General features: G+C 45.9%; 1 protein-coding gene across 1 annotated transcript in view; it reads left to right on the forward strand.

Annotated features, from left to right (window-relative positions):
- The window catches only part of LOC137538683 (baculoviral IAP repeat-containing protein 1g-like), a 65819-nt gene that overhangs the window by 10405 nt on the left and 27712 nt on the right, over positions 1 to 27702 (forward strand). The window contains exon 3 of the mRNA XM_068261008.1: positions 18561 to 18647. Within this exon, the coding sequence (XP_068117109.1) occupies positions 18561 to 18647 (87 nt within the window). The remainder of the gene's footprint in view (positions 1 to 18560; positions 18648 to 27702) is intronic.

Here is a 27702-nt window from a genome sequence, read left to right on the forward strand (position 1 = left end):
CAATTGGAGTTGGTGGGCGTCTTCTTTCAAATTTCTAATTAATTAGCTCATTTAACTATCAGCTTTATATAAATCATGTGACATTATTTCTGGATGTGTAATTTCCTCCAGCAGGGGCCACACTCATATAAGATATATTATTCAAAAATAAAATAATAACCTATTGACCTGTTAATACCATGTTCAACACTATGTTGACAATTCATTAAAGGTTCCTTTCTTTTAATTCCTTAACACATAAAACTGGTCAAGACTAGCTCTTTGGGCAAATTCAGCTGGTCAACAAAACGTTATGACTCTGTTTGAGAACAACCATTCATAATCTAAGAATGTTTTCCCAGTAACTACAGCTCTTGAGTTTCTTGAGTGTCTGGTCTAAGAGTTAATGATTATAACTAAAATATACATGCCAGCTCTGACCGTCTCTGGGGAAAACAGTTAAAATTGAACATAAGCTGATATATTATATTTAAGTATATATTCACATATACTATCCACTTAAATGTATAAAATAATATGGAATAATGCCTATTACATTACTATATATGTACGGTATATAATGACATACATATATAGAATTCCTGATAATAAGATTATAAGAGATTCTATATCAGAATCTTCACCTTGCAACTTCAAGCTGTCTCTGGCCAGCTTGTTGCCCCTTGGACTGTAAACAAGGACACTTTAATATTGGCTTCAATATTGTCCAAGACAAAGTAAATTTTTTAAGATTTGCCTAAAGATTAAGAGTAGTCACGTATATCTTGATCAACACTTTGTCAGCAGTCTGAACTTAGAGAAAAGAAACTCTTTGCTTTTCTTTTTGAGTCAGAATTACATTTGATATAAAACAGTATAAAGAAATCTATTTCTTACAATCCATATGACAAATCTAACATGCATTCATCTATAATATAAATCACCTGCTAATATCTATAATAGACCATGCAATCCTATGAGGCTATATTTTTAAAAGACATTAATTATGTTTTTATTAAATTAATAAATCTCTATTAAATTCTGATATCTGAAAACCTGACAATATACAATATACCATATATACACAAGAGATATAGACAACACGATATGCAGGACACAAAGAGCAAGCAAGTGGAAGGTCAACAAGCATAAGTCATAACCAGGAGATCAAACAAATACCATCAAATACCAGTAATCCCTTAGGCAAAGAATCGTCAATAATACAAGCACAAGGTCATACACGGAGCACTACAGGGCATAGGGATACAGGATAACTAGGAACTTCTCCAGGAACAAGGAACTCGGAACAGGATGGCTAGAACAAGGAACAATAAGCTAGCAACCAGTGGTGCTCAGCAGAGCTCGAATATTCGAGTAGCTCGAATATTCGAGCTCTTTTTCAGCTATTCGAGCTCGGTATTCGAGCTCCGAATAGCTGGAGCTATTCGAATGGGCTATCCGAGTACACTCGAATAGCCCATTCACTATTCGAGCTATTCGAGCAACTCGGCGCTATTCGAGCTCGGTACCGAGCTCGAATAGCGTCATAGCCCAGATTGATGTCCTTAGAGCCAATCAGAGGGCTCCCAGGCCCTCTGACGGCAGCCAATCACAGAGGGGGACCCTGGCCAGCCCCTACCCTATAAATAGCGGCCGCCATGTTCCGTTTCTCCATGCTTGCCTGAGACTTGTACAGAGAGAGAGTTGCTCCTTTGTGCTTTGGCTTAGCAAGTGCTCTATTGTGATCATTTACCTAGCGTTTTTGCTCACCTACACCTGCCATATACACCTATATTGTTGTTAGTTAGATAGACATTGTATTTTAGTTAGTAGCTTGTGTGTTACATTAGAGACAGGCAGCTGCTGCAAGCTTACAGGTTTAGGCCTCAGGGGGGCCTTGCCTCTGTGGGCAGCTGTCCTCTGTTTATTTCTCTCATCTATACCAGTATTTCTGCTGTCCTTTACTAATAGTATTGTAGTTATACTGTACTAGGAGTAGGACACTCACTGACTGTCACTGTTTATAGGCTACTAGCTAGCTCCTGCGTGTGTGCACTCACTCACTGTCTGTGTGTACACACACTCTATTTCCTTCTGATTACTGATAGATTATTGTTAGTTAGTTGTACTTACTGTTACTACTTACTCTTACTGTACTAGGAGTCTAGGACACTCAGTCAGACAGTCACTGTGTTCATAGGCTACTAGCTCCTGCGTGCGGTCACTCACTGTCTGAGTGTACACACACCACCCACACTCCATTTCCTTCTGATCGCTGATTGATTATTGTAATTAGTTAGTTCTACTTACTGTTACTACTTACTCTTACTGTACTAGGAGTCTAGGACACTCAGTCACTGTGTTCATAGGCTACTAGCTCCTGCGTGCGGTCACTCACTGTCTGAGTGTACACACACCACCCACACTCCATTTCCTTCTGATCGCTGATTGATTATTGTAATTAGTTAGTTCTACTTACTGTTACTACTTACTCTTACTGTACTAGGAGTCTAGGACACTCAGTCACTGTGTTCATAGGCTACTAGCTCCTGCGTGCGGTCACTCACTGTCTGAGTGTACACACACCACCCACACTCCATTTCCTTCTGATCGCTGATTGATTATTGTAATTAGTTAGTTCTACTTACTGTTACTACTTACTCTTACTGTACTAGGAGTCTAGGACACTCAGTCACTGTGTTCATAGGCTACTAGCTCCTGCGTGCGGTCACTCACTGTCTGAGTGTACACACACCACCCACACTCCATTTCCTTCTGATCGCTGATTGATTATTGTAATTAGTTAGTTCTACTTACTGTTACTACTTACTCTTACTGTACTAGGAGTCTAGGACACTCAGTCACTGTGTTCATAGGCTACTAGCTCCTGCGTGCGGTCACTCACTGTCTGAGTGTACACACACCACCCACACTCCATTTCCTTCTGATCGCTGATTGATTATTGTAATTAGTTAGTTCTACTTACTGTTACTACTTACTCTTACTGTACTAGGAGTCTAGGACACTCAGTCACTGTGTTCATAGGCTACTAGCTCCTGCGTGCGGTCACTCACTGTCTGAGTGTACACACACCACCCACACTCCATTTCCTTCTGATCGCTGATTGATTATTGTAATTAGTTAGTTCTACTTACTGTTACTACTTACTCTTACTGTACTAGGAGTCTAGGACACTCAGTCACTGTGTTCATAGGCTACTAGCTCCTGCGTGCGGTCACTCACTGTCTGAGTGTACACACACCACCCACACTCCATTTCCTTCTGATCGCTGATTGATTATTGTAATTAGTTAGTTCTACTTACTGTTACTACTTACTCTTACTGTACTAGGAGTCTAGGACACTCAGTCACTGTGTTCATAGGCTACTAGCTCCTGCGTGCGGTCACTCACTGTCTGAGTGTACACACACCACCCACACTCCATTTCCTTCTGATCGCTGATTGATTATTGTAATTAGTTAGTTCTACTTACTGTTACTACTTACTCTTACTGTACTAGGAGTCTAGGACACTCAGTCACTGTGTTCATAGGCTACTAGCTCCTGCGTGCGGTCACTCACTGTCTGAGTGTACACACACCACCCACACTCCATTTCCTTCTGATCGCTGATTGATTATTGTAATTAGTTAGTTCTACTTACTGTTACTACTTACTCTTACTGTACTAGGAGTCTAGGACACTCAGTCACTGTGTTCATAGGCTACTAGCTCCTGCGTGCGGTCACTCACTGTCTGAGTGTACACACACCACCCACACTCCATTTCCTTCTGATCGCTGATTGATTATTGTAATTAGTTAGTTCTACTTACTGTTACTACTTACTCTTACTGTACTAGGAGTCTAGGACACTCAGTCACTGTGTTCATAGGCTACTAGCTCCTGCGTGCGGTCACTCACTGTCTGAGTGTACACACACCACCCACACTCCATTTCCTTCTGATCGCTGATTGATTATTGTAATTAGTTAGTTCTACTTACTGTTACTACTTACTCTTACTGTACTAGGAGTCTAGGACACTCAGTCACTGTGTTCATAGGCTACTAGCTCCTGCGTGCGGTCACTCACTGTCTGAGTGTACACACACCACCCACACTCCATTTCCTTCTGATCGCTGATTGATTATTGTAATTAGTTAGTTCTACTTACTGTTACTACTTACTCTTACTGTACTAGGAGTCTAGGACACTCAGTCACTGTGTTCATAGGCTACTAGCTCCTGCGTGCGGTCACTCACTGTCTGAGTGTACACACACCACCCACACTCCATTTCCTTCTGATCGCTGATTGATTATTGTAATTAGTTAGTTCTACTTACTGTTACTACTTACTCTTACTGTACTAGGAGTCTAGGACACTCAGTCACTGTGTTCATAGGCTACTAGCTCCTGCGTGCGGTCACTCACTGTCTGAGTGTACACACACCACCCACACTCCATTTCCTTCTGATCGCTGATTGATTATTGTAATTAGTTAGTTCTACTTACTGTTACTACTTACTCTTACTGTACTAGGAGTCTAGGACACTCAGTCACTGTGTTCATAGGCTACTAGCTCCTGCGTGCGGTCACTCACTGTCTGAGTGTACACACACCACCCACACTCCATTTCCTTCTGATCGCTGATTGATTATTGTAATTAGTTAGTTCTACTTACTGTTACTACTTACTCTTACTGTACTAGGAGTCTAGGACACTCAGTCACTGTGTTCATAGGCTACTAGCTCCTGCGTGCGTGCACTCACTGTCTGAGTGTACACACACTAAATTTACTTGTGATTACTACTGATTATTGTAACTGCTAGTTGTACTTCCTGACTGTTACTACTTACTTACTGTACTAGGGGACACTCACTCAGTCACCTCACCAACCAACCCACTCCATTAAAGTACCCCACTTTTCACCCGCCCTTTTACAAAACTTTTGTCTATACGCCCAAAACATTTAAGATGTCTGGAAGTGGCAGCCAGCGCGGTTTGGGCAAGGGGAAGGGCAGCAAGGGAATCAGGAGGAGAGGGAGCAGCATTGTGGCAAGCCGCGGCCGCGGGCGCGCCACCATGCACAGTTCCGCAGCAGCAGCAGCAGCGTCAGTGGCTAACATTCCTCCCATAGCCACTGGCCGTGGACGCCTTGGGCGCCGCCCAGCAGGAGCATCTGCAACTCACGCTGCAGAGACACAGCAGCAGCAGCGTGTAGCACCTGCTCCGATTTTCCTCCAGCCGGGTCGGAAACGTCCCATTGAGGAAAAGGATGCAGACACTGTGGTGCAACTCATGACGGAGGATGAGCAGCCCGCCATCAGCTCTGCATCCGAGGCCTCCACCCTCACCACCACCACCACCACCACCCCTGTTCGCAGCAGCCGCCCAGCAGGGTCTGGGGAGGAGGCCAGTTCACCGTCAGTCGCCGACCTCTCATTCAGCACTCTTTTGACCCCAGGCATGATGAGTCAATTGTCTGCTGTTGTTGGCGATTTTGAGGAGGAGATGCTGATGGGCACTTTGGGGGATGAGGGATTGGACAGCAAGACTGTGGCGACAGTCAAGCAGCCCATCCATGCATCAGGAGAGGAGTTTGGGGGGTCATCATCCCAGCAGGACATGTTTGAGGAGGGGGAGGATGATGTTGATGACCCGGTGACAGACAGAGACTGGGTGCCACCACCTCCAGGGGATGTCGTCCTCAGCAGCTCGGAGGAGGAGGAGGATGCGCTTGTGGGCCTTGCAAGGAGGCGCATCATTGCAAGCATTGGCAGCGACCCACAGCCTGCTGGTGTCTCAGGCTCAGCAGCAGCAGCAGCAGCATCAGCCAGTACCACCACCAGCCGCACCCAAGCCCCCCCCCCAACCACCACAGGGAGACAGGCAGCAGCGCTTCCATGCCGTAGGGGGATGTTTCTGTCACCAATCTGGCGCTTTTTCACCATGCCCACTGTGTACAGCAAGTACGCCACTTGCAACCACTGTCAGCGGAAGTTGAGCAGAGGTGCAGACCCCTTAAAGTTCAGCACCAGCTCGCTGATCAACCACCTTGCGGCTAAACATTTCCACCAGCATGAGGAGTTCCAGAGGCTGAAGGCATCTGGTGCTGGCAGTGGCACCACACCCATCACTGCACAGCCTTCAGCAGCAGCAACAGCAGCCACCCGCCCTCCTGCTCCTCCAGCAGCACCAGCAGGAGTGCGGAAACGCACTGCTCCTCCCCCCTCTGCAACTCCTGCCGCCGACACTGAGGCCTGTTCTGGCAGCCAGTCCTCAGTGGCCTCCTCCGCTGTGTCTGGTGATTCCCGTGTCAGCAAAAGGCCACGCCAGAGCCTTTTGAGCGAGTCCTTCCAGGGGGTGGTTAGGGCTCTGCCTCCCAGCAGCCGTCGCGTGCGGCAGCTGAACGGCTTGCTGGCACGGGCCATGTGCTCCCAACTCCTGCCGTACACGCTCGTGCAGGAGGGGAGCGACATGCGGGCGCTGCTTGCTTGTGCAGCCCCAGACTGGCAGCTCCCCAGCAGACACTTTTTCTCCCGCAAGGCCATTCCAGCACTGCACCGCTTTGTGATGGCCAATGTGGAGCGAGGGCTGGAGCACGCGGTTGGTGAAAGGGTCCACGTCACCATGGACTCCTGGAGCAGCCGCTTCGGGACAGGCCGCTACCTGTCCTTCACTGTCCACTGGGTCAGCTTGGTGGAAGGGGGTGAGGATGGGAGAGCAGCAGCGGGCACAGCAGCAGCAGCAGCAGCAACACAGTGGGTGGTGCCACCCCGCAGGGTCAGGGGAACTGCAGCGGGTTCCTCCGATCCTCTGCCATCCTCCGCCACACCTGGCCAAACCCCCCGCCTCAGCAGCAGCGTGAAGGCCCGCCACTGCCAAGCGCTGCTGCACTTGGTCAGCCTTGGCAAGACCAAGCTGACGGCAGCCCACGTGTTGGCCAAACTCCAGGAGCAGGAGAGGATTTGGCTGACCCCCAGAGGCCTCAGAGTCGGAGAGGTGGTGTCCGACAATGGGGCCAATCTGGTTGCTGCCATAGACAGGGGAAACCTGACCCACATCCCCTGTCTTGCCCACGTGCTGAACCTGGTGGTGCAGAAGTTCCTGCGCACCTACCAGGGGATGGGCGAACTGCTGGAAACGGCAAGGAATGTTGTGCGTCACTTCCGGCGCTCGGCTGCAGCCTGTGCGAGCCTGGAAGACGTGCAAAAGGAGCTGGATCTGCCACGCCATCGGCTGATCATTGACGTTCCGACTCGCTGGAACTCCACCCTGGCGATGTTGGAGCGTATGGTTGAACAGAGGCACGCTGTCAACCAGTACCTTGCCCTGGCCACTGTTTCCGCAGCTCGGAGAAGGGACAAGACCAGCAACATCCCGTCCATCGTCCCCGATGATGACTGGAGGCACATGCAGCAGGTGTGCTTTGTGCTGGCTCCCTTCCTGCAGGCCACAAACATGGTGAGCAGGGACCATGCTATGGTCTGCGAGTGGGTGCCCCTGGTTTCTCTGCTGAACAGGGCCCTCGATGGTTTGCTGGAACAGGGAGCGGCAGCCTTGGACCAGCAGGAGCGGCAACCAGCTGCGCAGTCCACCTCTGAGGGGGAGGAGGAGGAGGACTTGGTGGAGGTCCCTGACCTGGCTGCTGATGAGGGGGATCAGCACAGCGCAGCTGAGTTGGTGCGGGGGTGGAGAGAGGATGAGGCGGCAGAGGAGGAGGATGAGGACAGCACTGACGTCGATGTGCCAGCAGACGTGGCCCGCCTCTTCCCAATGGCAGCGCACATGCTGGCGTGCCTGCGCAGGGACCCCAGGGTGATCCAGATGAAGCAGAGGGAGGACATCTGGATCAGCATGATGTTGGACCCACGCCTCAAGGGGAAGTTGAGCCAGTTCCTGCCGCCTGCAGGAGGAGACCCAGCGCAACAAATAAGGAGCTTGCAGCAGGCCCTTGTTGAGCGCTTGGAGGAAGCCTTCCCCCAGCCTTCCACCCCCACTGTCCAGCAGCCAGCACAGAGGCAGCAGCAGGTGCCTGCATCCAGCAGCAGCAAGCGCCCCACAGACCTGCTGTCTCTCAGCCACGAGCTCTACAGGACTGTAGAGGCTCCGGCAGCAGTGACTAGAGAGGAGATGCATGCAGCAGCATCCTCCTCCGGTCACAGCCAGCGCCTGACCCGCATGGTGGCTGACTACATGGGGTCGTACAGCGGGCTTGACAGCGATGCCCCTGTTGATCCCATGGAGTATTGGGTCAAGCGCATGGAGATCTGGAGCGAGCTAGCGCAGTACGCCCTGGAAGTGCTGTCCTGCCCCCCTTCCAGCGTGCTGTCCGAGCGCTGCTTCAGTGCAGCTGGTGGCGTGGTCACCGAGAAACGCTCACGTCTGTCTCACAAGTCTGTGGACAGACTGACGTTTCTCAAGATGAACCAGGCGTGGGTGGAAGGCGAGTTCCTGGCCCCTGTTGTCGGCGAGAGGGGGACATGAACTGGCTGCCGGAACCATCGTTAATGTGCCTTACCACCCTTTACCACCTCCTGGCTCCTGCTCACTAAGCCAGCCTGGTTCACTTTGACTATTACGTCGCCTGCAGCCACACATTTTACACCTACAGTGGGCTGCTGTGTACTGCCCTTCTGCTGTCTGTCTGTGTTTCCCACTGCCAGGGTACACAGAATGACCTTCTTCTGCTGCCACTCTGCCACCAGCTATTACGTCAAACAATAGCTATATTGGTTGCAAAACCGAAACCAAACAAACCATTAAAAAAAAAAAAGGTTTAATTTTTCTGAGGTGCCCGGGTTGAAAACTGTGTTGTTCCAGTTGTGTATTGGACACAATGTGGGCTGCACGACCGCTGTCTGGGACCTCCTGTTGTGTTTATTTACGGCCCTGGTATCACCGCTAGGTACCAGGGCTATTATGTCACGCTGCCTACCTGCTGCCACACTCACACTGCTCCTCCATACCTCCTCCTGCTGCTGCTGCTGCTGTCTGTCTGTGTTTCCCACTGCCAGGGTACACAGATGATTTACCTTCTGCTGCCACTCTGCCACCAGCTATTACGTCAAACAATAGCTGCTCGCCTACTCCTCCATTCCTCCTCCTGCTGCTGCTGTCTGTCTGTGTTTCCCACTGCCAGGGTACACAAAATTACCTTCTTCTGCTGCCACTCTGCCACCAGCTATTACGTCCAAAAATAGCTAAATTGGTTGTAAAACCAAAAACCAAAAAACCATTAAAAAAAAAAAAAGGTTTAATTTTTCTGAGGTGCCCGGGTTGAAAACTGTGTTGTCCCAGTTGTGTATTGGACACAATGTGGGCTGCACGACCGCTGTCTGGGACCTCCTGTTGTGTTTATTTACGGCCCTGGTATCACCGCTAGGTACCAGGGCTATTATGTCACGCTGCCTACCTGCTGCCACACTCACACTACTCCTCCATTCCTCCTGCTGCTGCTGTCTGTCTGTGTTTCCCACTGCCAGGGTACACAGAATTACCTTCTGCTGCCACACTGCCACCAGCTATTACGTCAAACAATAGCTGCTCACATAATTACTCTCCTCCATTCCTCCTCCTGCTGCTGCTGCTGTCTGTCTGTGTTTCCCACCGCCAGGGTACACAGATTTACCTTCTGCTGCCACTCTGCCACCAGCTATTACGTCAAAAAATAGCTATATATCTGTGTAATTGGTTGTAAAACCAAAACTACAAAACCATTACAAAAAAAGGTTTAATTTTTCTGAGGTGCCCGGGTTGAAAACTGTGTTGTCCCAGTTGTGTATTGGACACAATGTGGGCTGCACGACCGCTGTCTGGGACCTCCTGTTGTGTTTATTTACAGCCATGGTATCACCGCTAGGTACCAGGGCTATTATGTCACGCTGCCTGCCTCATTGACTGCATGCTGCCACACACTCATCCTCCTCCTCCTGCTGCTAAATTTACCTCCTGCTGTCTGTGTGTTTCCACTGCCAGGGAGCACATACAATGGCGCTTCCAACATGCGTGCGCCACCAGCTATTTGTTGTTACGCTCAAAAATAGCTGCATTTCTTTAAAAAAAAAAAAATGAAAAGAGAAATAAGTGACGAAGAAGACGATATAGAAGAAGATGAAGAAGAAGAAGAAGATGAAGAAGATGAAGAAGAAGATGAAGAAGATGAAGAAGAAGATGAAGAAGATGAAGAAGAAGATGAAGAAGAAGATGAAGAAGATGAAGAAGAAGATGAAGAAGAAGAAGAAGAAGAAGAAGAAGAAGAAGAAGATGAAGATGAAGAAGATGAAGAAGAAGATGAAGAAGATGAAGATGAAGAAGATGAAGAAGATGAAGAAGAAGATGAAGAAGATGAAGATGAAGATGAAGAAGATGAAGAAGAAGATGAAGAAGATGAAGAAGAAGATGAAGAAGAAGAAGAAGAAGAAGAAGAAGAAGATGAAGAAGAAGATGAAGAAGATGAAGATGAAGATGAAGATGAAGAAGATGAAGATGAAGAAGATGAAGAAGAAGATGAAGAAGATGAAGAAGAAGATGAAGAAGAAGAAGAAGAAGATGAAGAAGATGAAGATGAAGAAGATGAAGAAGAAGATGAAGAAGATGAATATGAAGAAGATGAAGAAGATGAAGAAGATGAAGATGAAGAAGATGAAGATGAAGAAGATGAAGAAGATGAAGATGAAGAAGATGAAGAAGAAGATGAAGAAGATGAAGAAGAAGATGAAGAAGAAGAAGAAGAAGAAGAAGAAGAAGATGAAGAAGATGAAGATGAAGAAGATGAAGAAGAAGATGAAGAAGATGAAGATGAAGAAGATGAAGAAGATGACGAAGAAGATGAAGAAGATGAAGATGAAGAAGATGAAGAAGAAGATGAAGAAGATGAAGAAGAAGATGAAGAAGAAGAAGAAGAAGAAGATGAAGAAGATGAAGATGAAGAAGATGAAGAAGAAGATGAAGAAGATGAAGATGAAGAAGATGAAGAAGATGAAGAAGAAGATGAAGAAGATGAAGATGAAGAAGATGAAGAAGATGAAGATGAAGAAGATGAAGATGAAGAAGATGAAGAAGAAGAAGAAGAAGATGAAGAAGAAGAAGAAGATATAGAAGAAGAAGAAGAAGATATAGAAGATAAAGAAGAAGAAGAAGAAGAAGTATATACAGTACTGAACAAAATTCTGGACACAACTTCTCTTTTCACCTTTTTTTTTTTTTAAAGGAACATCCCCACATAATCACTTGCTGTTGTCACTTGGAAAAAAATATGTTTCTTGCATCATTAACCCTCAAAACAAGTGTTGGGAAGCTATTTAAGGCCAATTCGAATAGTCAGCTCGAATAGTTAGCTCGAATACCGACTCAAATAGTGAGCTCGAAGTCCGAGGTCGAATCGAATAGTAAAAATTATTCGACTCGAATATTCGACTGACCTCGAATAATTTACTATTCGAATTCGACCAAACTCGAATTTTAAAAAGGGGTATTTGAGCATCACTACTAGCAACAGGTGAATGTTCAGGTGTGTCTTAAGTACCATGCTGGGAGATCATGTGACAGTCCATACTTCCTCCTAGCAACAGTCTGTGGAGAAATACCATTCGTGGAGAAGTGAGCCCTCTGCTGGTGGGCAAAAAGAAGTTCATGCTGCCAAATCCCTGAGGAGAACAATCACATCTGCTGGTGAAACAAAGGTAGTTCCTTCATGATGTCACCAGCAGATGCAGATTGTGACAAAAGTATTATCAAACTTCGTTTGTGTAGTTTCTTACATGCTGGGAGCTTTAAATGTATTTGAATGGTAAAACTTTAAAATGTCTCCTTGGAGAAAACTCAGGAGAAAAGTTAATAAGATTTAGGCCATATGCCTGGTGGCCATATGCAAACCCAACTTGATCGTCACTCACTATCTGAGACAAAAAGGAGAGAATTCTTTTGGCTATTTTACTTAAAGGACACCTGAAGTGAGAGGGACATGGAGGCTGCCATATTTATTTCCGTTTAACCAATACCAGTTCCCTGGCATCCTGCTGATCTATGTGGCTGCAGAAGTATTTGGATCACACACCTGAAACAAGCATTTAGCTTATCCAGTCAGACTACTCAACGCACCTTATCTGCATGTTGCGCAGGGTCTATGGCTAAGAGTATTATAAGTAGTATAGTATAAGAGGCAGACGGTCAGTAGGACAGCCAGGCAACTGGTATTGTTTAAAAGAAAATACATATTGCTGCAGCCTCCATAACCCTCTCACTTCAGTTGTTGTTTAAAAGTTTAGTATTTAAATTTAATTGTGGAAAGGGCCAGAACAGAGAAGGCACTGATGTATCATCATCTGTTTTAGGAAGCATTACAATAGTAGCTTGCAAAGTGGAGTAGTTAGTTCTATGTCAATGCATTAAAGGAATTGACTGAGGTTCCAGTGAATCCTTTAACCTCCCTGACGGTATTGACGGTTATACACGTCAGTACAAAACATGCTGTGAACAGTATTGACGTGCATACACGTTCATTCTCTCCTGCATTGTGTACTAGACCCTTGCTTGAGACATTTTGGCAAATAACAGGAAAAAAAAAGGTTATGAAAATTAATTAGATCACTTCTTGCACAAGAATCCTGAGGACACTGAATGCCAGGGACATTAGGGTTATATACAGTAGAAGGAAGCAGAAAATCTGTTTGGGCCTGGGGACCTAGCTGGCTTGAGAGATTTGAGAGTTGACAGTACTTCCTCTGAAGTGATGTCACAATTAAGAAACTCTTTCTGTTCTTACTAGCTACGCCCAGGAGGCCATGTGCGTGTCCGCGCGCTCCCGCGGCCGATCGTGCGCGTGCACGCACGCTCCCGGCCGCGGTTCGTTAGCCTGGCAATCAGTGAATCGGGCTATGGTGCCCGATCACTGATTCCTCTCCCCCGCTGAAAAAGCGATAGCTTCTCTCGGAAGCTTCGCTTTTTCTGGCTGTAACGTCCCCCCTGCGTCGCTCTAAGCGTATGTTGCGCTTAGAGTGACGTCATGTAAACAAACTCATGGCCGCCATCTTGTGGCCAAAAAGTAAAACTACAACTTAAAGTGAAAAAAATAAAACTCAAGACACATTTACATTATAAAACTATGGTTTACATCCCACCCTCCCAAAAATACCCAAATAAAATGTTTAATACAAAAAAAACAACAACATTACAATAAAAAACAAAAAAAACCATGTAAATATTTACCTAAGGGTCTAAACTTTTTAAATATCAATGTAAAGATGAAATATTTCTAATTTTTTTTTTATTTTAAACTTGTAAATAGTGATACCGTGGTGTGAAAAACTATTTGCCCCCTTCCTGATGTCTTATTCTTTTGCATGTTTGTCACACTTAAATGTTTAAAGATAACATAATTGAACACAAAATGCAGTTTTAAATGATGGTTTTTATTATGTAGTGAGAAAAAAAACTCAAAACCTACATGGCCCTGTGTGAAAAAGAAATTGCCCCCTGAACCTAATAACTGGTTGGACCACCCTTAGCAGCAATAACTGCAATCAAGCGTTTGCGATAACTTGCAACGAGTCTTTTACAGCACTCTGGAGGAATTTTGGCCCACTCATCTTTGCAGAATTGTAGTAATTCAGCTTTATTTGAGGGTTTTCTAGCATGAACTGCCTTTTTAAGGTCATGCCACAACATCTCGATAGGATTCAGGTCAGGGCTTTGACTAGGCCACTCCAAAGTCTTCATTTTGTTTTTCTTCAGCCATTCAGAGATGGATTTGCTGGTGTCTTTTGGGTCATTGTCCTGCTGCAGCACCCAAGATCGCTTCAGCTTGAGTTGACGAACAGATGGCCGGACATTCTCCTTCAGGATTTTTTGGTAGACAGTAGAATTCATGGTTCCATCTATCACAGCAAGCCTTCCAGGTCCTGAAGCAGCAAAACAACCCCACACCACAGAGCTGGGACAAGGTCCTCCAGCACCCAAGGCTGAGACACCAAAGTGCGCCCCTCCATCCCTCCCACCCCAGCCGTCACACACTGATTGCTATTAGACTAAGAGGGCCACAGGATCCACAACCTCCCCAACACCTTAATATCTAGTTATCTGGCTTTCAATCACTGCCATGTATCCCCTTTTCTTATTTCTTTCTGCTTCATACACAATTAGGAATGACAGCTGAATGAATTGTGCGCCCCTTACTACACTGCCCCCTGAGGCTGGAGCCTCTCCAGCCTATGCCTCGGCCTGGCCCTGCCACACCATCACACTACCACCACCATATTTTACTGTTGGTATGATGTTCTTTTTCTGAAATGCTGTGTTACTTCTACAACAGATTTAACAGGACACGCACCTTCCAAAAAGTTCAACTTTTGTCTCGGCGGTCCACAAGGTATTTTCCCACAAGTCTTGGCAATCATTGAGATGTTTTTTAAGCAAAATTGAGACGAGCCTTAATGTTCTTTTTGCTTAAAAGTGGTTTGCGCCTTGGATATCTGCCATGCAGGCCGTTTTTGGCCAGTCTCTTTCTTATGGTGGAGTTGTGAACACTGACCTTAATTGAGGCAAGTGAGGCCTGCAGTTCTTTAGATGTTGTCCTGGGGTCTTTTGTGGCCTCTCGGATGAGTTTTCTCTGCGCTCTTGGGAAGGTTCATCACTGTTCCATGTTTTTGCCATTTGTGGATAATGGCTCTCACTGTGGTTCGCTGGAGTCCCAAAGCTTTAGAAATGGCTTTATAACCTTTACCAGACTGATAGATCTCAATTACAGTACTTTTGTTCTCGTTTGTTCCTAAATTTCTTTGGATCTTGGCATGATGTCTAGCTTTTGAGGTGCTTTTGGTCTACTTCTCTGTGTCAGATAGCTCCTATTTAAGTGATTTCTTGATTGAAACAGGTGTGGCAGTAATCAGGCCTGGGGGTGACTACAGAAATTGAACTCAGGTGTGATAAACCACAGTTAAGTTATTTTTTAACAAGGGGGGCAATCACTTTTTCACACAGGGCCATGTAGGTTTTGAGTTTTTTTTCCTCACTAAATAATAAAAACCATCATTTAAAACTGCATTTTGTGTTCAATTATGTTATCTTTGACTAATAGTTAACGGTTTTTGATGAGCAGAAACATTTAAGTGTGACAAACATGCAAAAGAATAAGAAATCAGGAAGGGGGCAAATAGTTTTTCACACCACTGTAGATGCAAAACGGAAAAAATGCACCTTTATTTCCAAATAAAATATTGTCGCCATACATTGTGATAGGGACATAATTTTAACGGTGTAATAACCGGGACATATGGGCAAATACAATACGTGAGTTTTAATTATGGAGGGATGTATTATTTTAAGACTATAATGGCTGAAAACTGAGAAATAATGCATTTTTTCCGTTTTTTTCTTATTCTTCCTGTTAAAATGCCTTTACAGTAAAGTGGCTCTTAGCAAAATGTACCCCCCAAAGAAAGTCTAATTGATGGCGGAAAAAACAAGATATAGATCAGTTCATTGTGATAAGTAGTGATAAAGTTATAGGCTAATGAATGGGAGGTGAAAATTGCTCGGATGCATAAAGTGAAAACGACTGAAGGCTGAAGTGGTTAAGAATGCCTCTGCTTTATCTACCTGTAAAAAATCCAGGGTTGTTATATAATGTTTGCAAAAATTTGCTAAAAATAGTCACCATTTGTGTAGGGTCAGAAGTTGGGGTTCTCTATCTTTCTTGACTGATGGCAAGCTTAGATAACAACGCATGTGGCCTATTATTTCATCAAAAGTTTTGATTTTTTTTTTACCATTGAAGCCTCTTCTCCACCTCGTCTGCAAGCGATGAATCAAATTTAGGTCTGAAATCCAGCTACTGCAAGGCTGATACAATGACTCTTCATAGTAAACTTCAAAGCTTTCCATATCTTTAATGGGGAGGACATAGCCATCTGATTATTAGCAATATATTCATTAAGATAAGTTTGTAGGAAAGTTTTCATGTTGGAACATAACACTTTTTCCTCCCTTAAGGGGCCCATAGACTTAACGATTTTCCCGCCGATATACAGCAGATTCGATCACTGTGATCAAATCTGCTGTGAAAGCATTGCGTAAACGCTGACCGAACGATCAATTTCTGTCTGAAATCGATTGTTCCCGTCAATACGTCCGTGCGGAAGATTTCGCTCGATCGACCGGCGGGTCGGGAGTGGGTCGATAGCGGCATTCGAATGTCCGATGACCGACGCTAGCGGCAATACATTACCTGTTCCGCCGGCGCGTGTCCCCGCTCTCTCCGCTGTCCCTTCTCCGCGCTGGGCTCCGGCTGGCTTCACTTCTTCCTGTTCCGACAGGAAGTTTAAACAGTAGAGCGCCCTCTACTGTTTAAACTTCCCCGGCAGGAAGTAAAGTGAAGCTGTAGCCCTGGAGCCCAGAGCAGAGAAGAAACAGCGGAGACCAGGGGACTCGCGCCGGCCGGAACAGGTAATGTATGCGGGGGGGTGACAGCGGCAGCTCCACAGATTGTGAATCGGTTTCATAGTGAAATCGATTCACAATTTGTTTGCAGTAAAGGCAGCCATATGATGCCTCTCTGATCAGATTCGATCAGAGAGGGATCTATCTGATGGTCGATCTGATGGCAAATCGACCAGTGTATGGCCACCTTTAGTCATAAGAAAAGCTTCATTAAACCTCTATCTAAAGCTGCGCCTTCCCATAACTAATGAGGAGTTTATGACAGTCACACTGGATAATGACCTGGCATCTCATTCACCTTTCTTCTCACTCTTCCTTGCTCTGTTGCTCTTTATTGATGCTCTTCATTGGCTACCAATTAACCAGAAGATCCAGTTCAAACTCTTAACCCTACACTTCAAAGCTCTCCACAATCTTTCTTCCTGCACATCTCCTCACCAGTTTCCAGATACCAACACAATCGCAATCTTAGATCTGTACGTGACCTTTTTTTATCCTCCTCTAGAATTACCTCCTCATATTCAAGTATACAAGGTTTTTCACGTCCTTCACCCCTACTTTGGTATGCCCTTCCACAACACATCCGTCACTCTCCAACCTTATATATTTTTAAAGGGAAGGTCCGAGCACAATAAAAATAAAAAATCAACTTACCTCGAGCTTCCTCCAACCCCTTGCAACCGACCTGTGCCATTTCTGCAGCTCCGGTGGCTTCTGGTCCCCTCCGGTGCAGATGCCGACCTTGCCAGTTCGGCATCTTCACCATGCGGCCACTGAGTCACACTGATGTTCTGTGCAGTACAGTCCAGATGACGTCAGCACATCTCTGAGAGTTGTGGGCATCCTGCGCTGGAGGGGACCCCAGGCCACCGGCAGGGAGCGGAGCTGCGGCGAGGGCACTGGATGGCTAGCAAGGACTGGAGGAAGTCTCAGGTAAGTGGATTTTTCTTTTTATTTTAATGGTGCTTGGATGTGTCCTTTAAACACTCCCTCAAAACTCACTTTTTTCTGGCAACACTATACCTTAGGCCATTCCCCTTTGACCTAAGGTCAAGTTGCACTCCTTACTAGATAACCTAAACACACACTGCCTCTAGATATGATTATTGTATCCTACCCCTCTTCCCCCCCCCCCCCCCCCCACATTCCTTTAGAATGTAAGTTTGCAAGGGCAGAGCCGTTTTTTCACCTTTGCACATAGCCATGGAATATGTTGGGGTTTTATAAATCAATAATAATAATGATCAGACCGTGTCACAGGGATTATTTTAGCATTAACCATGTTTGGGATAAAGAGCAGTTTATCAGTATGTGATCTATGCAGCACAAATTCTGATGTGGATTGGATAAGGAAAGATCCTTCACTCCTGCAATTAACTCTGTTCATGAATCTAATAGATCCAAAAATGTAACTAATGCTTTAAATTTAGCAGATAGAGTTGTATCTTGTGAAGATGAATGATTAGAGGTGAGGTAAGGAGAGGCTTTATCTAAGGTTGGGTCAAAAACTGCATTTGTATCTCCTGCCATGATTAACCATTTAAGGACGATTTCTTGGTAGTCCCAAAAGTGGTCACATTGTCGGTCAGGCATACACTTGGCGGCACTGATTTTTATCCAATTCGATTATAATAATCAAATCGGATGTCAATCGCCTGCCAAGTCGCCTGATGTATGGCCACCTTTAAGCAACCACAAGATGTCTCCGTTTGTAATGTGCTGTGATGATCTGTATGTTATTGTGACTTCCTGTATTCACTCTGTGTTTTTCTCTGTTCTCAGTAAGCTACATTACTTTTACTTCAGTAAAGAATTGTTACTTGTTATACCGGGTGCCTTTTTGCATGTACTTACCACTCTGCTTCATCAATCAGCATATTTTCATTTCAGGTTTACTATAAGTCTATATGGTAAGGTGTACAACTACAAGCAATCAGAACTTTTTGAGTTTAAAAAGTTAATTTCCAAAGCTAATACTTATAATTTACACTAATCAGCATGTCTGCTTTGAGGCTTTGCCTTGTTCAATTTTGGGTTTAGCCCTGTCTGCTTCTCTCCTTGCTAAGTGAGCTATTAGATGGCATGTATGTGGGAGTTGGGCTTTGATATGTTATGTTATGATTACTTAGTATTCTCTGTTTTCTCACAGCTGAAGCACTGAAAAACTTAACAACTTTAAAAGTTCTTAATTTGGACCGCCACATAATTTGTACAGCAGATGTCGCTGAAAGCTTTGGTAAAGTACACTGTATAAAGGATGCAAATGACTTTGCTGGTTTAACTGGTTTTAAGGCTGGATTTACAATAATAATGTGAATCGGGCCTTAGATGTGTTGCATTAAGTTGCGTCATGTTGTGTTGCAGGTAGCATGCTTTTTTCAATGGGATGCAACGCTATGCAACTCAACACAACGCATCTAAGTGTAAATCAAGCCTAAAACCACAGAAGCTGATTAACAATCCCCTCTGCTTCTTAATTGATCAGTTTGACAGCCTAAAACATACATGTCAAACTCCAGCCGTGGGCCAAATCTGGCCATCAAAGCCATCAAATTTGACCCCCAAGTGGTTTCCCAACTTTGCATTATGTTTGGCCCACTCTAGACCACCAGGGAAGCTATACTGGAGGTAAAGACCTAGATCACCAGGGAAGCCACATGTGGAGGGAGGGGGAAAGCACTAGACACCAGGGAATTGTATTGGGGAGGGAGGGGAGATCAATAGACACCAGGGAACTGCAAAGGAGAAGGAGGACCAACAGACACCAGGAAACTGAATAAGGGAGGGGGAGGGCTACTAGACACAAGGGAACTGTATAGGGGAGGGAGGAGGGCCTCTAGACACCAGGGAACTGTATAAGAGAGAGCCACTAGACACAAGGGAACTATATAAGGTAGGGGGACCATTAGAAAGCACGGAACCTAATAAGTGAGGGAAGTGGTCATGAGGTTGGCCCGCGACTTGGGCCCAGTGTTTAACTTTCGGCCACTTTGAATTTGAGTTTAACACCTCTGGCCTAGAAGCTTCATTGACTTGATGACATACTCTGATTAAAAACTGTTCTTTGAATTTACCATGGCAAGCTGTGAGTTTTGTTTATTTTTTTAAATTCACTTGTAAGCTAAGAATGTTTTCTTCAGTTTTCAATTTAAAAATATCTTTATATGAGCAAATAAATTATTAGACGCTGGTACATATACCTGTAGCCATCCATGTTTCAATATAAATGAATAAAACACATGAAAAAAAACCATTTCAGAGTAAACAAACATTACATATCAGGATTATAAAGGAAGCATGTAGTGCATGTAGAACGTCAAGGAAATACGTTAGCGTAATACAGCAAAACACATAAGATCCAGAATAAATCCAGACATAGGATTGTGTCAGCATGACATGTATTCAGACTCAAGAGAAGCCAGTCCTTCGTCTTCAGAAGGTTTATGAAATAACTCCAGAGGCTGCTCTACCCCCAAAGGCAATGCACAGGTTTTTTTGGAAAATTTCTGTTTTATCAGCTATTCTAGCATTTACCCGCTCTGAAATCACTATAAAGTCTAGGTTTTTTTTTATAGAACAGCTGAGAGGGGCACCCAGTTTGCTGCTACATGGGTTTTTGCAACATTAGGTACATGCTCAATGAATCTATGTTTAGGATGTTTAAGGGCCCGTTTCCACTGTCGCGGAAAAAGGCCGCGAATCCGCAGAGTTTCCCCACAGGCAAATCGCGCGTGGAAACTCTGCCATAGGGGATAACGGCGCCGCCGGCCGAATCGCTTGCAGTAGCGATTCGGCCGGAACCCTCCACAGAATTCGTGGCGGAGGCTGCGATTCCCATAGCCGTGCATGGCACGGCTCATGGGATTCGCCTGCAATCCCGCCCACCCGCTCAGTGCCCTAGTGGAAACGAGCCCTAACACAACCCATCCTGTGATATTTGTGAAAGGGTCTGTGCCAAAATTTGTGAGTTGTGTTATCTAGACACTTTGTTGCAACTCCACTTGATCTGGATCAATGTAACTTAACCACTTCCCGACCGCCTAACGCACAGAGGCGGCCGGGAAGTGGAGCCCTTAAGGACCGGCTCACCCACAGAGGCGGCGGTCCATTTAAGGGCATGGGCGGAGCGATCGCGTCATCCGTGACGCGATCCTCCGCCGGCGCCTGTCACCGCTCGCTCGCCGCAACATCCCGCCGGCTATACGGAAGCGCCGGCGGGATGTTAACCCCGCGATCGCCGCATACAAAGTGTATAATACACTTTGTAATGTTTACAAAGTGTATTATACAGGCTGCCTCCTGCCCTGGTGGTCCCAGTGTCCGAGGGACCACCAGGGCAGGCTGCAGCCACCCTAGTCTGCACCCAAGCACACTGATTTCTCCCCCCCCTGCCCCAGATCGCCCAAAGCACCCATCAGACCCCCCCCTGCCCACCCCCCAGACCCCTGTTTGCACCCAATCACCCCCCTAATCACCCATCAATCACTCCCTGTCACTATCTGTCAAAGCTATTTTTTTTTTATCCCCCCCCCTGCTCCCTGCCCCCTCCTGATCACCCCCCACCCCTCAGATTCTCCCCAGACCCCCCCCCCCCCAGACCACCCCCCCCTGTTTACTGTATGCATCTATCCCCCTGATCACCTGTCAATCACCTGTCAATCACCTGTCAATCACCCGTCAATCACCCGTCAATCACCCCCTGTCACTGCCACCCATCAATCAGCCCCTAACCTGCCCCTTGCGGGCAATCTGATCACCCACCCACACCAATAGATCGCCCACAGATCCGACATCAGATCACCTCCCAAATCCATTGTTTACATCTATTCTCTCCTCTAAACACCCACTAATTACCCATCAATCACCCATCAATCACCCCCTATCACCACCTGTCACTTTTACCTATCAGATCAGACCCTAATCTGCCCCTTGCGGGCACCCAATCACCCGCCCACACGCTCAGATTGCCCTCTGACCCCCCCTTATCAATTCACCAGTGCATTAATTACATCTGTTCTTCCCTGTAATAACCCACTGATCACCTGTCAATCACCTGCCAATCACCTATCACCCATCAATCACCCCCTGTCACCCCCTGTCACTGCCACCCATCAATCAGCCCCTAACCTGCCCCTTGCGGGCAATCTGATCACCCACCCACACCATTAGATCGCCCGCAAACCCGCCGTCAGATTACCTCCCAAATGTATCGTTTACATCTGTTATCTTCTCTAAACACCCACTAATTACCCATCAATCACCCATCAATCACCCCCTATCACCACCTGTCACTGTTACCTATCAGATCAGACCCTAATCTGCCCCTTGCGGGCACCCAATCACCCGCCCACACGCTCAGATTGCCCTCAGACCCCCCCCCCCTTATCAATTCGCCAGTGCATTAATTACATCTGTCCTTCCCTGTAATAACCCACTGATCACCTGTCAATCACCTGCCAATCACCTATCACCCATCAATCACCCCCTGTCACTGCCACCCAACAATCAGCCCCTAACCTGCCCCTTGCGGGCAATCTGATCACCCACCCACACCAATAGATCGCCCGCAGATCCGACATCAGATCACCACCCAAGCGCAGCGTTTACATCTATTCTCTCCTCTAAACACCCACTAATTACCCATCAATCACCCATCAATCACTCCCTATCACCACCTGTCACTGTTACCTATCAGATCAGACCCTAATCTGCCCCTTGCGGGCACCCAATCACCCGCCTACACGCTCAGATTGCCCTCAGACCCCCCCTTATCAATTCGCCAGTGCAATATTTACATCTGTCCTTCCCTGTAATAACCCACTGATCACCTGTCAATCACCTGCCAATCACCTATCACCCATCAATCACCCCCTGTCACTGCCACCCAACAATCAGCCCCTAACCTGCCCCTTGCGGGCAAACTGATCACCCACCCACACCAATAGATCGCCCGCAGATCCGACATCAGATCACCACCCAAGCGCAGTGTTTCCATCTATTCTCTCCTCTAAACACCCACTAATTACCCATCAATCACCCATCAATCACCCCCTATCACCACCTGTCACTGTTACCCATCAGATCAGACCCTAATCTGCCCCTTGCGGGCACCCAATCGCCCGCCTACACGCTCAGATTGCCCTCAGACCCCCCCTTATCAATTCGCCAGTGCAATATTTACATCTGTTCTCCCCTGTAATAACCCACTGATTACCTGTCAATCACCTATCAATCACCCATCAATCACCCCCTGTCACTGCCACCCATCAATCACCCCCTGTCACTGCCACCCATCAATCACCCGCTGTCACTGCCACCCATCAATCAGCCCCTAACCTGCCCCTTGCGGGCAAACTGATCACCCACCCACACCAATAGATCGCCCGCAGATCCGACATCAGATCACCACCCAAGCGCAGTGTTTCCATCTATTCTCTACCCTAAACACCCACTAATTACCCATCAATCACCCCCTGTCACTGCTACCTATCAGATTAGACCCCTATCTGCCCCTAGGGCACTCAATCACCCGCCCACACCCTCAGAATGCCCTCAGACCCCAGCCCTGATCACCTCGCCAGTGCATTGCTTGCATCTATTCCCCCCTCTAATCACACCTTGAGACACCCATCAATCACCTCCTGTCACCCCCTAGCACACCTACCCATCAGATCAGGCCCCAATTTGCCCCGTGTGGGCTCCTGATCACTCGGCCAAACCCTCAGACCCCCTTCCGATCACCTCCCCAGTGCATTGATTGCATCTATTTTCCCCTCTAACCACCCCCTGAGACACCCATCAATCACCTCCTGTCACCCCCCTAGCACTCCTATCCATCAGATCAGGCCCAATACAACCTGTCATCTAAAAGGCCACCCTGCTTATGACCGGTTCCACAAAATTCGCCCCCTCATAGACCACCTGTCATCAAAATTTGCAGATGCTTATACCCCTGAACAGTCATTTTGAGACATTTGGTTTCCAGACTACTCACGGTTTTGGGCCTGTAAAATGCCAGGGCGGTATAGGAACCCCACAAGTGACCCCATTTTAGAAAAAAAAGACACCCCAAGGTATTATGTTAGGTGTATGACGAGTTCATAGAAGATTTTATTTTTTGTCAAAAGTTAGCGGAAATTAATTTTTATTGGTTTTTTTCACAAAGTGTCATTTTTCACTAACTTGTGACAAAAAATAAAATCTTCTATGAACTCGCCATACACCTAACGGAATACCTTGGGGTGTCTTCTTTCTAAAATGGGGTCACTTGTGGGGTTCCTATACTGCCCTGGCATTTTAGGGGCCCTAAACCGCGAGGAGTAGTCTAGAAAACAAATGCTTCAAAATGACCTGTGAATAGGACGTTGGGCCCCTTAGCGCACCTAGGCTGCAAAAAAGTGTCACACATGTGGTACCGCCGTACTCAGGAAAAGTAGTATAATGTGTTTTGGGGTGTATTTTTACACATACCCATGCTGGGTGGGAGAAATTTCTATGTAAATGGACAATTGTGTGTAAAAAAATCAAACAATTGTCATTTACAGAGATATTTCTCCCACTTAGCATGGGTATGTGTAAAAATACACCCCAAAACGCATTATACTACTTCTCCTGAGTACAGCGGTACCACATGTGTGGCACTTTTTTACACCCTAAGTACGCTAAGGGGCCCAAAGTCCAATGAGTACCTTTAGGATTTCACAGGTCATTTTGCGACATTTGGTTTCAAGACTACTCCTCACGGTTTAGGGCCCCTAAAATGCCAGGGCAGTATAGGAACCCCACAAATGACCCCATTCTAGAAAGAAGACACCCAAAGGTATTCCGTACGGAGTATGGTGAGTTCATAGAAGATTTTATTTTTTGTCACAAGTTAGCGGAAAATGACACTTTGTGAAAAAAAACTATTAAAATCAATTTCCGCTAACTTGTGACAAAAAAATAAAAACTTCTATGAACTCACCATACTCCTAACAGAATACCTTGGGGTGTCTTCTTTCTAAAATGGGGTCATTAGTGGGGTTCCTATACTGCCCTGGCATTTTAGGGGCCCTAAACCGTGAGGAGTAGTCTTGAAACAAAAATGACCTGTGAAATCCTAAAGGTACTCATTGGACTTTGGGCCCCTTAGTGCAGTTAGGGTGCAAAAAAGTGCCACACATGTGGTATCGCCGTACTCGGGAGAAGTAGTACAATGTGTTTTGGGGTGTATTTTTACACATACCCATGCTGGGTGGGAGAAATACCTCTGTAAATGACAATCTTTTGATTTTTTTACACACAATTGTCCATTTACAGAGGTATTTCTCCCACCCAGCATGGGTATGTGTAAAAATACACCCCAAAACACATTGTACTACTTCTCCCGAGTATGGCGATACCACATGTGTGGCACTTTTTTGCACCCTAACTGCGCTAAAGGGCCCAAAGTCCAATGAGTACCTTTAGGATTTCACAGGTCATTTTGAGAAATTTCGTTTCAAGACTACTCCTCACGGTTTAGGGCCCCTAAAATGCCAGGGCAGTATAGGAACCCCACAAATGACCCCATTTTAGAAAGAAGACACCCCAAGGTATTCCGTTAGGAGTATGGTGAGTTCATAGAAGATTTTATTTTTTGTCAAAAGTTAGCGGAAATTGATTTTAATTGTGTTTTTTCACAAAGTGTCATTTTCCGCTAACTTGTGACAAAAAATAAAATCTTTTATGAACTCGCCATACTACTAACGGAATACCTTGGGGTGTCTTCTTTCTAAAATGGGGTCATTTGTGGGGTTCCTATACTGCCCTGGCATTTTAGGGGCCCTAAACCGTGAGGAGTAGTCTTGAAACGAAATTTCTCAAAATGACCTGTGAAATCCTAAAGGTACTCATTGGACTTTGGGCCCTTTAGCGCAGTTAGGGTGCAAAAAAGTGCCACACATGTGGTATCGCCGTACTCAGGAGAAGTAGTATAATGTGTTTTGTGGTGTATTTTTACACATACCCATGCTGAGTGGGAGAAATATCTCTGTAAATGGACAATTGTGTGTAAAAAAAATTACCAAATTGTCATTTACAGAGATATTTCTCCCACCCAGCATGGGTATGTGTAAAAATACACCCCAAAACACATTATACTACTTCTCCTGAGTACGGCAATACCACATGTGTGGCACTTTTTTGCAGCCTAACTGCGCTAAGGGGTCCAAAGTCCAATGAGCACCTTTAGGCTTTACAGGGGTGCTTACAATTTAGCACCCCCCAAAATGTCAGGACAGTAAACACACCCCACAAATGATCCCATTTTGGAAAGTAGACCCTTCAAGGTATTCAGAGAGGGGCATGGTGAGTCTGTGGCAGATTTCATTTTTTTTTGTCGCAAGTTAGAAGAAATGGAAACTTTTTTTTTTTTCTCACAAAGTGTCATTTTCCGCTTACTTGTGACAAAAAATAATATCTTCTATGAACTCACTATGCCTCTCAGTGAATACTTTGGGATGTCTTCTTTCCAAAATGGGGTCATTTGGGGGGTATTTATTCTATCCTGGAATTCTAGCCCCTCATGAAACATGACAGGGGGTCAGAAAAGTCAGAGATGCTTGAAAATGGGAAAATTCACTTTTTGCACCATAGTTTGTAAACGCTATAACTTTTACCCAAACCAATAAATATACACTGAATGGGTTTTTTTTATCAAAAACATGTTTGTCCACATTTTTCGCGCTGCATGTATACAGAAATTTTACTTTATTTGAAAAATGTCAGCACAGAAAGTTAAAAAAATCATTTTTTTTGCCAAAATTCATGTCTTTTTTGATGAATATAATAAAAAGTAAAAATCGCAGGAGCAATCAAATAGCACCAAAAGAAAGCTTTATTAGTGACAAGAAAAGGAGCCAAAATTCATTTAGGTGGTAGGTTGTATGAGCGAGCAATAAACCGTGAAAGCTGCAGTGGTCTGAATGGAAAAAAAGTGGCCGGTCCTTAAGGGGTAGAAAGCCCTAGGTCCTCAAGTGGTTAAGCCTGACAGCTTCTAAAACAAGCGCTAGGAATTGTAGGGTCTATTAAGTGAAGTTTTGTTGTTGTGTAATAAGTCTTATGTTAGATATGCAGTGACACCCCTTCTCCCGACCTTGGCTAGAGTCTCAAAGCAATCATCTCTATTCCCAGGTTCCTCTCCCATTTAAGCATAAAATGCACCTTCACAGGTTGAAGTGGCTGGTTCTGCAGGTAATACAGACATATAATCAGGGCCGGATTTGTACTCTTTGCCGCCCTAGGCCACTGTCAACAGCCGCCCCCCTTCAGTATAGGTAGCGAAATGACCCCTCCCCTTCCCTCTACTATAGGTAGCCTGAAGACCCCTCCAGTATAGGTAGCCAAATGACTCCTCCCCCCTTTCCTATAGTATATGTAGCCAGATGACCCCCCCCCCCCCTTTCCCTCCAGTTTAGGTAGCCAGATGACTCCCTTAATCCCACCTTTTCCCACTCCCCACCTTTCAGTATAGGTAGCCAGCTCACCTTCACACCAAAGCATCTGTGTCACTAATTTCTCCGCTCTTCTCCAGTGCAGAAGCTTCTTCTTCCTTTCCCTCCCCAATGCTGCCCAAATCCATAGCCGCCGGCACAACGTAAATGTGCACAGAGAGCAAGATGGCTGCTGCACTGGGAGCTAGCAGCAGAGTAATATCGCGGTCAGGCGCTCGCCTGAACTCCCTGCATTGCAGCATTTGCAAGCTTGCAAATGCTGCACCAGTTCAGTCTGCTGCTGCTTTGGTGCCCTTCCTCCTGTGGTGCGCTAGGCCATGGCCTAGGAGGCCTTGGCCTAAATCCAGCCCTGCATATAATTAGGTCCTTTTGGATGGGGTCATGGAGGCAAATGTCTCGACTTTATTGGCTTTGGCAAGCATAGATCGTAGGTAGTGGGCAATTTGAAAAGCTCAAAAGGATTCAGATGAAGGAACAATAAAGTGAAAGATTAATTGTTGCAAAAAGGGCAATGTTTCCTCAACCAGTCCCGAATCACAAGTATGCCATTGTAAGCGGACCTAAACTCTTGCACAGCAGACATTGAAAACACATATAGTTGCTAAGAAGTTCACTCTGTGTCAGAGCTGAGATAAGGTCCTCCAGCACCCAGGGCTGAGACACCAAAGTGAGCCCTCTCCCATCCCTCCCACCCCAGCCATCACACACTGATTGCTATTAGACTAAGAGGCACCCCAGGGCCCCCAACACCTTAATCTTTAGTTATCTGGCTTGCAGGCACTGCCATCTATCACCTTTATTTATTTCTCTCTGCTTCAA

This window comes from Hyperolius riggenbachi, chromosome 1 (genome assembly GCF_040937935.1).
Source record: "Hyperolius riggenbachi isolate aHypRig1 chromosome 1, aHypRig1.pri, whole genome shotgun sequence".
Classification (NCBI taxonomy): domain Eukaryota; kingdom Metazoa; phylum Chordata; class Amphibia; order Anura; family Hyperoliidae; genus Hyperolius; species Hyperolius riggenbachi.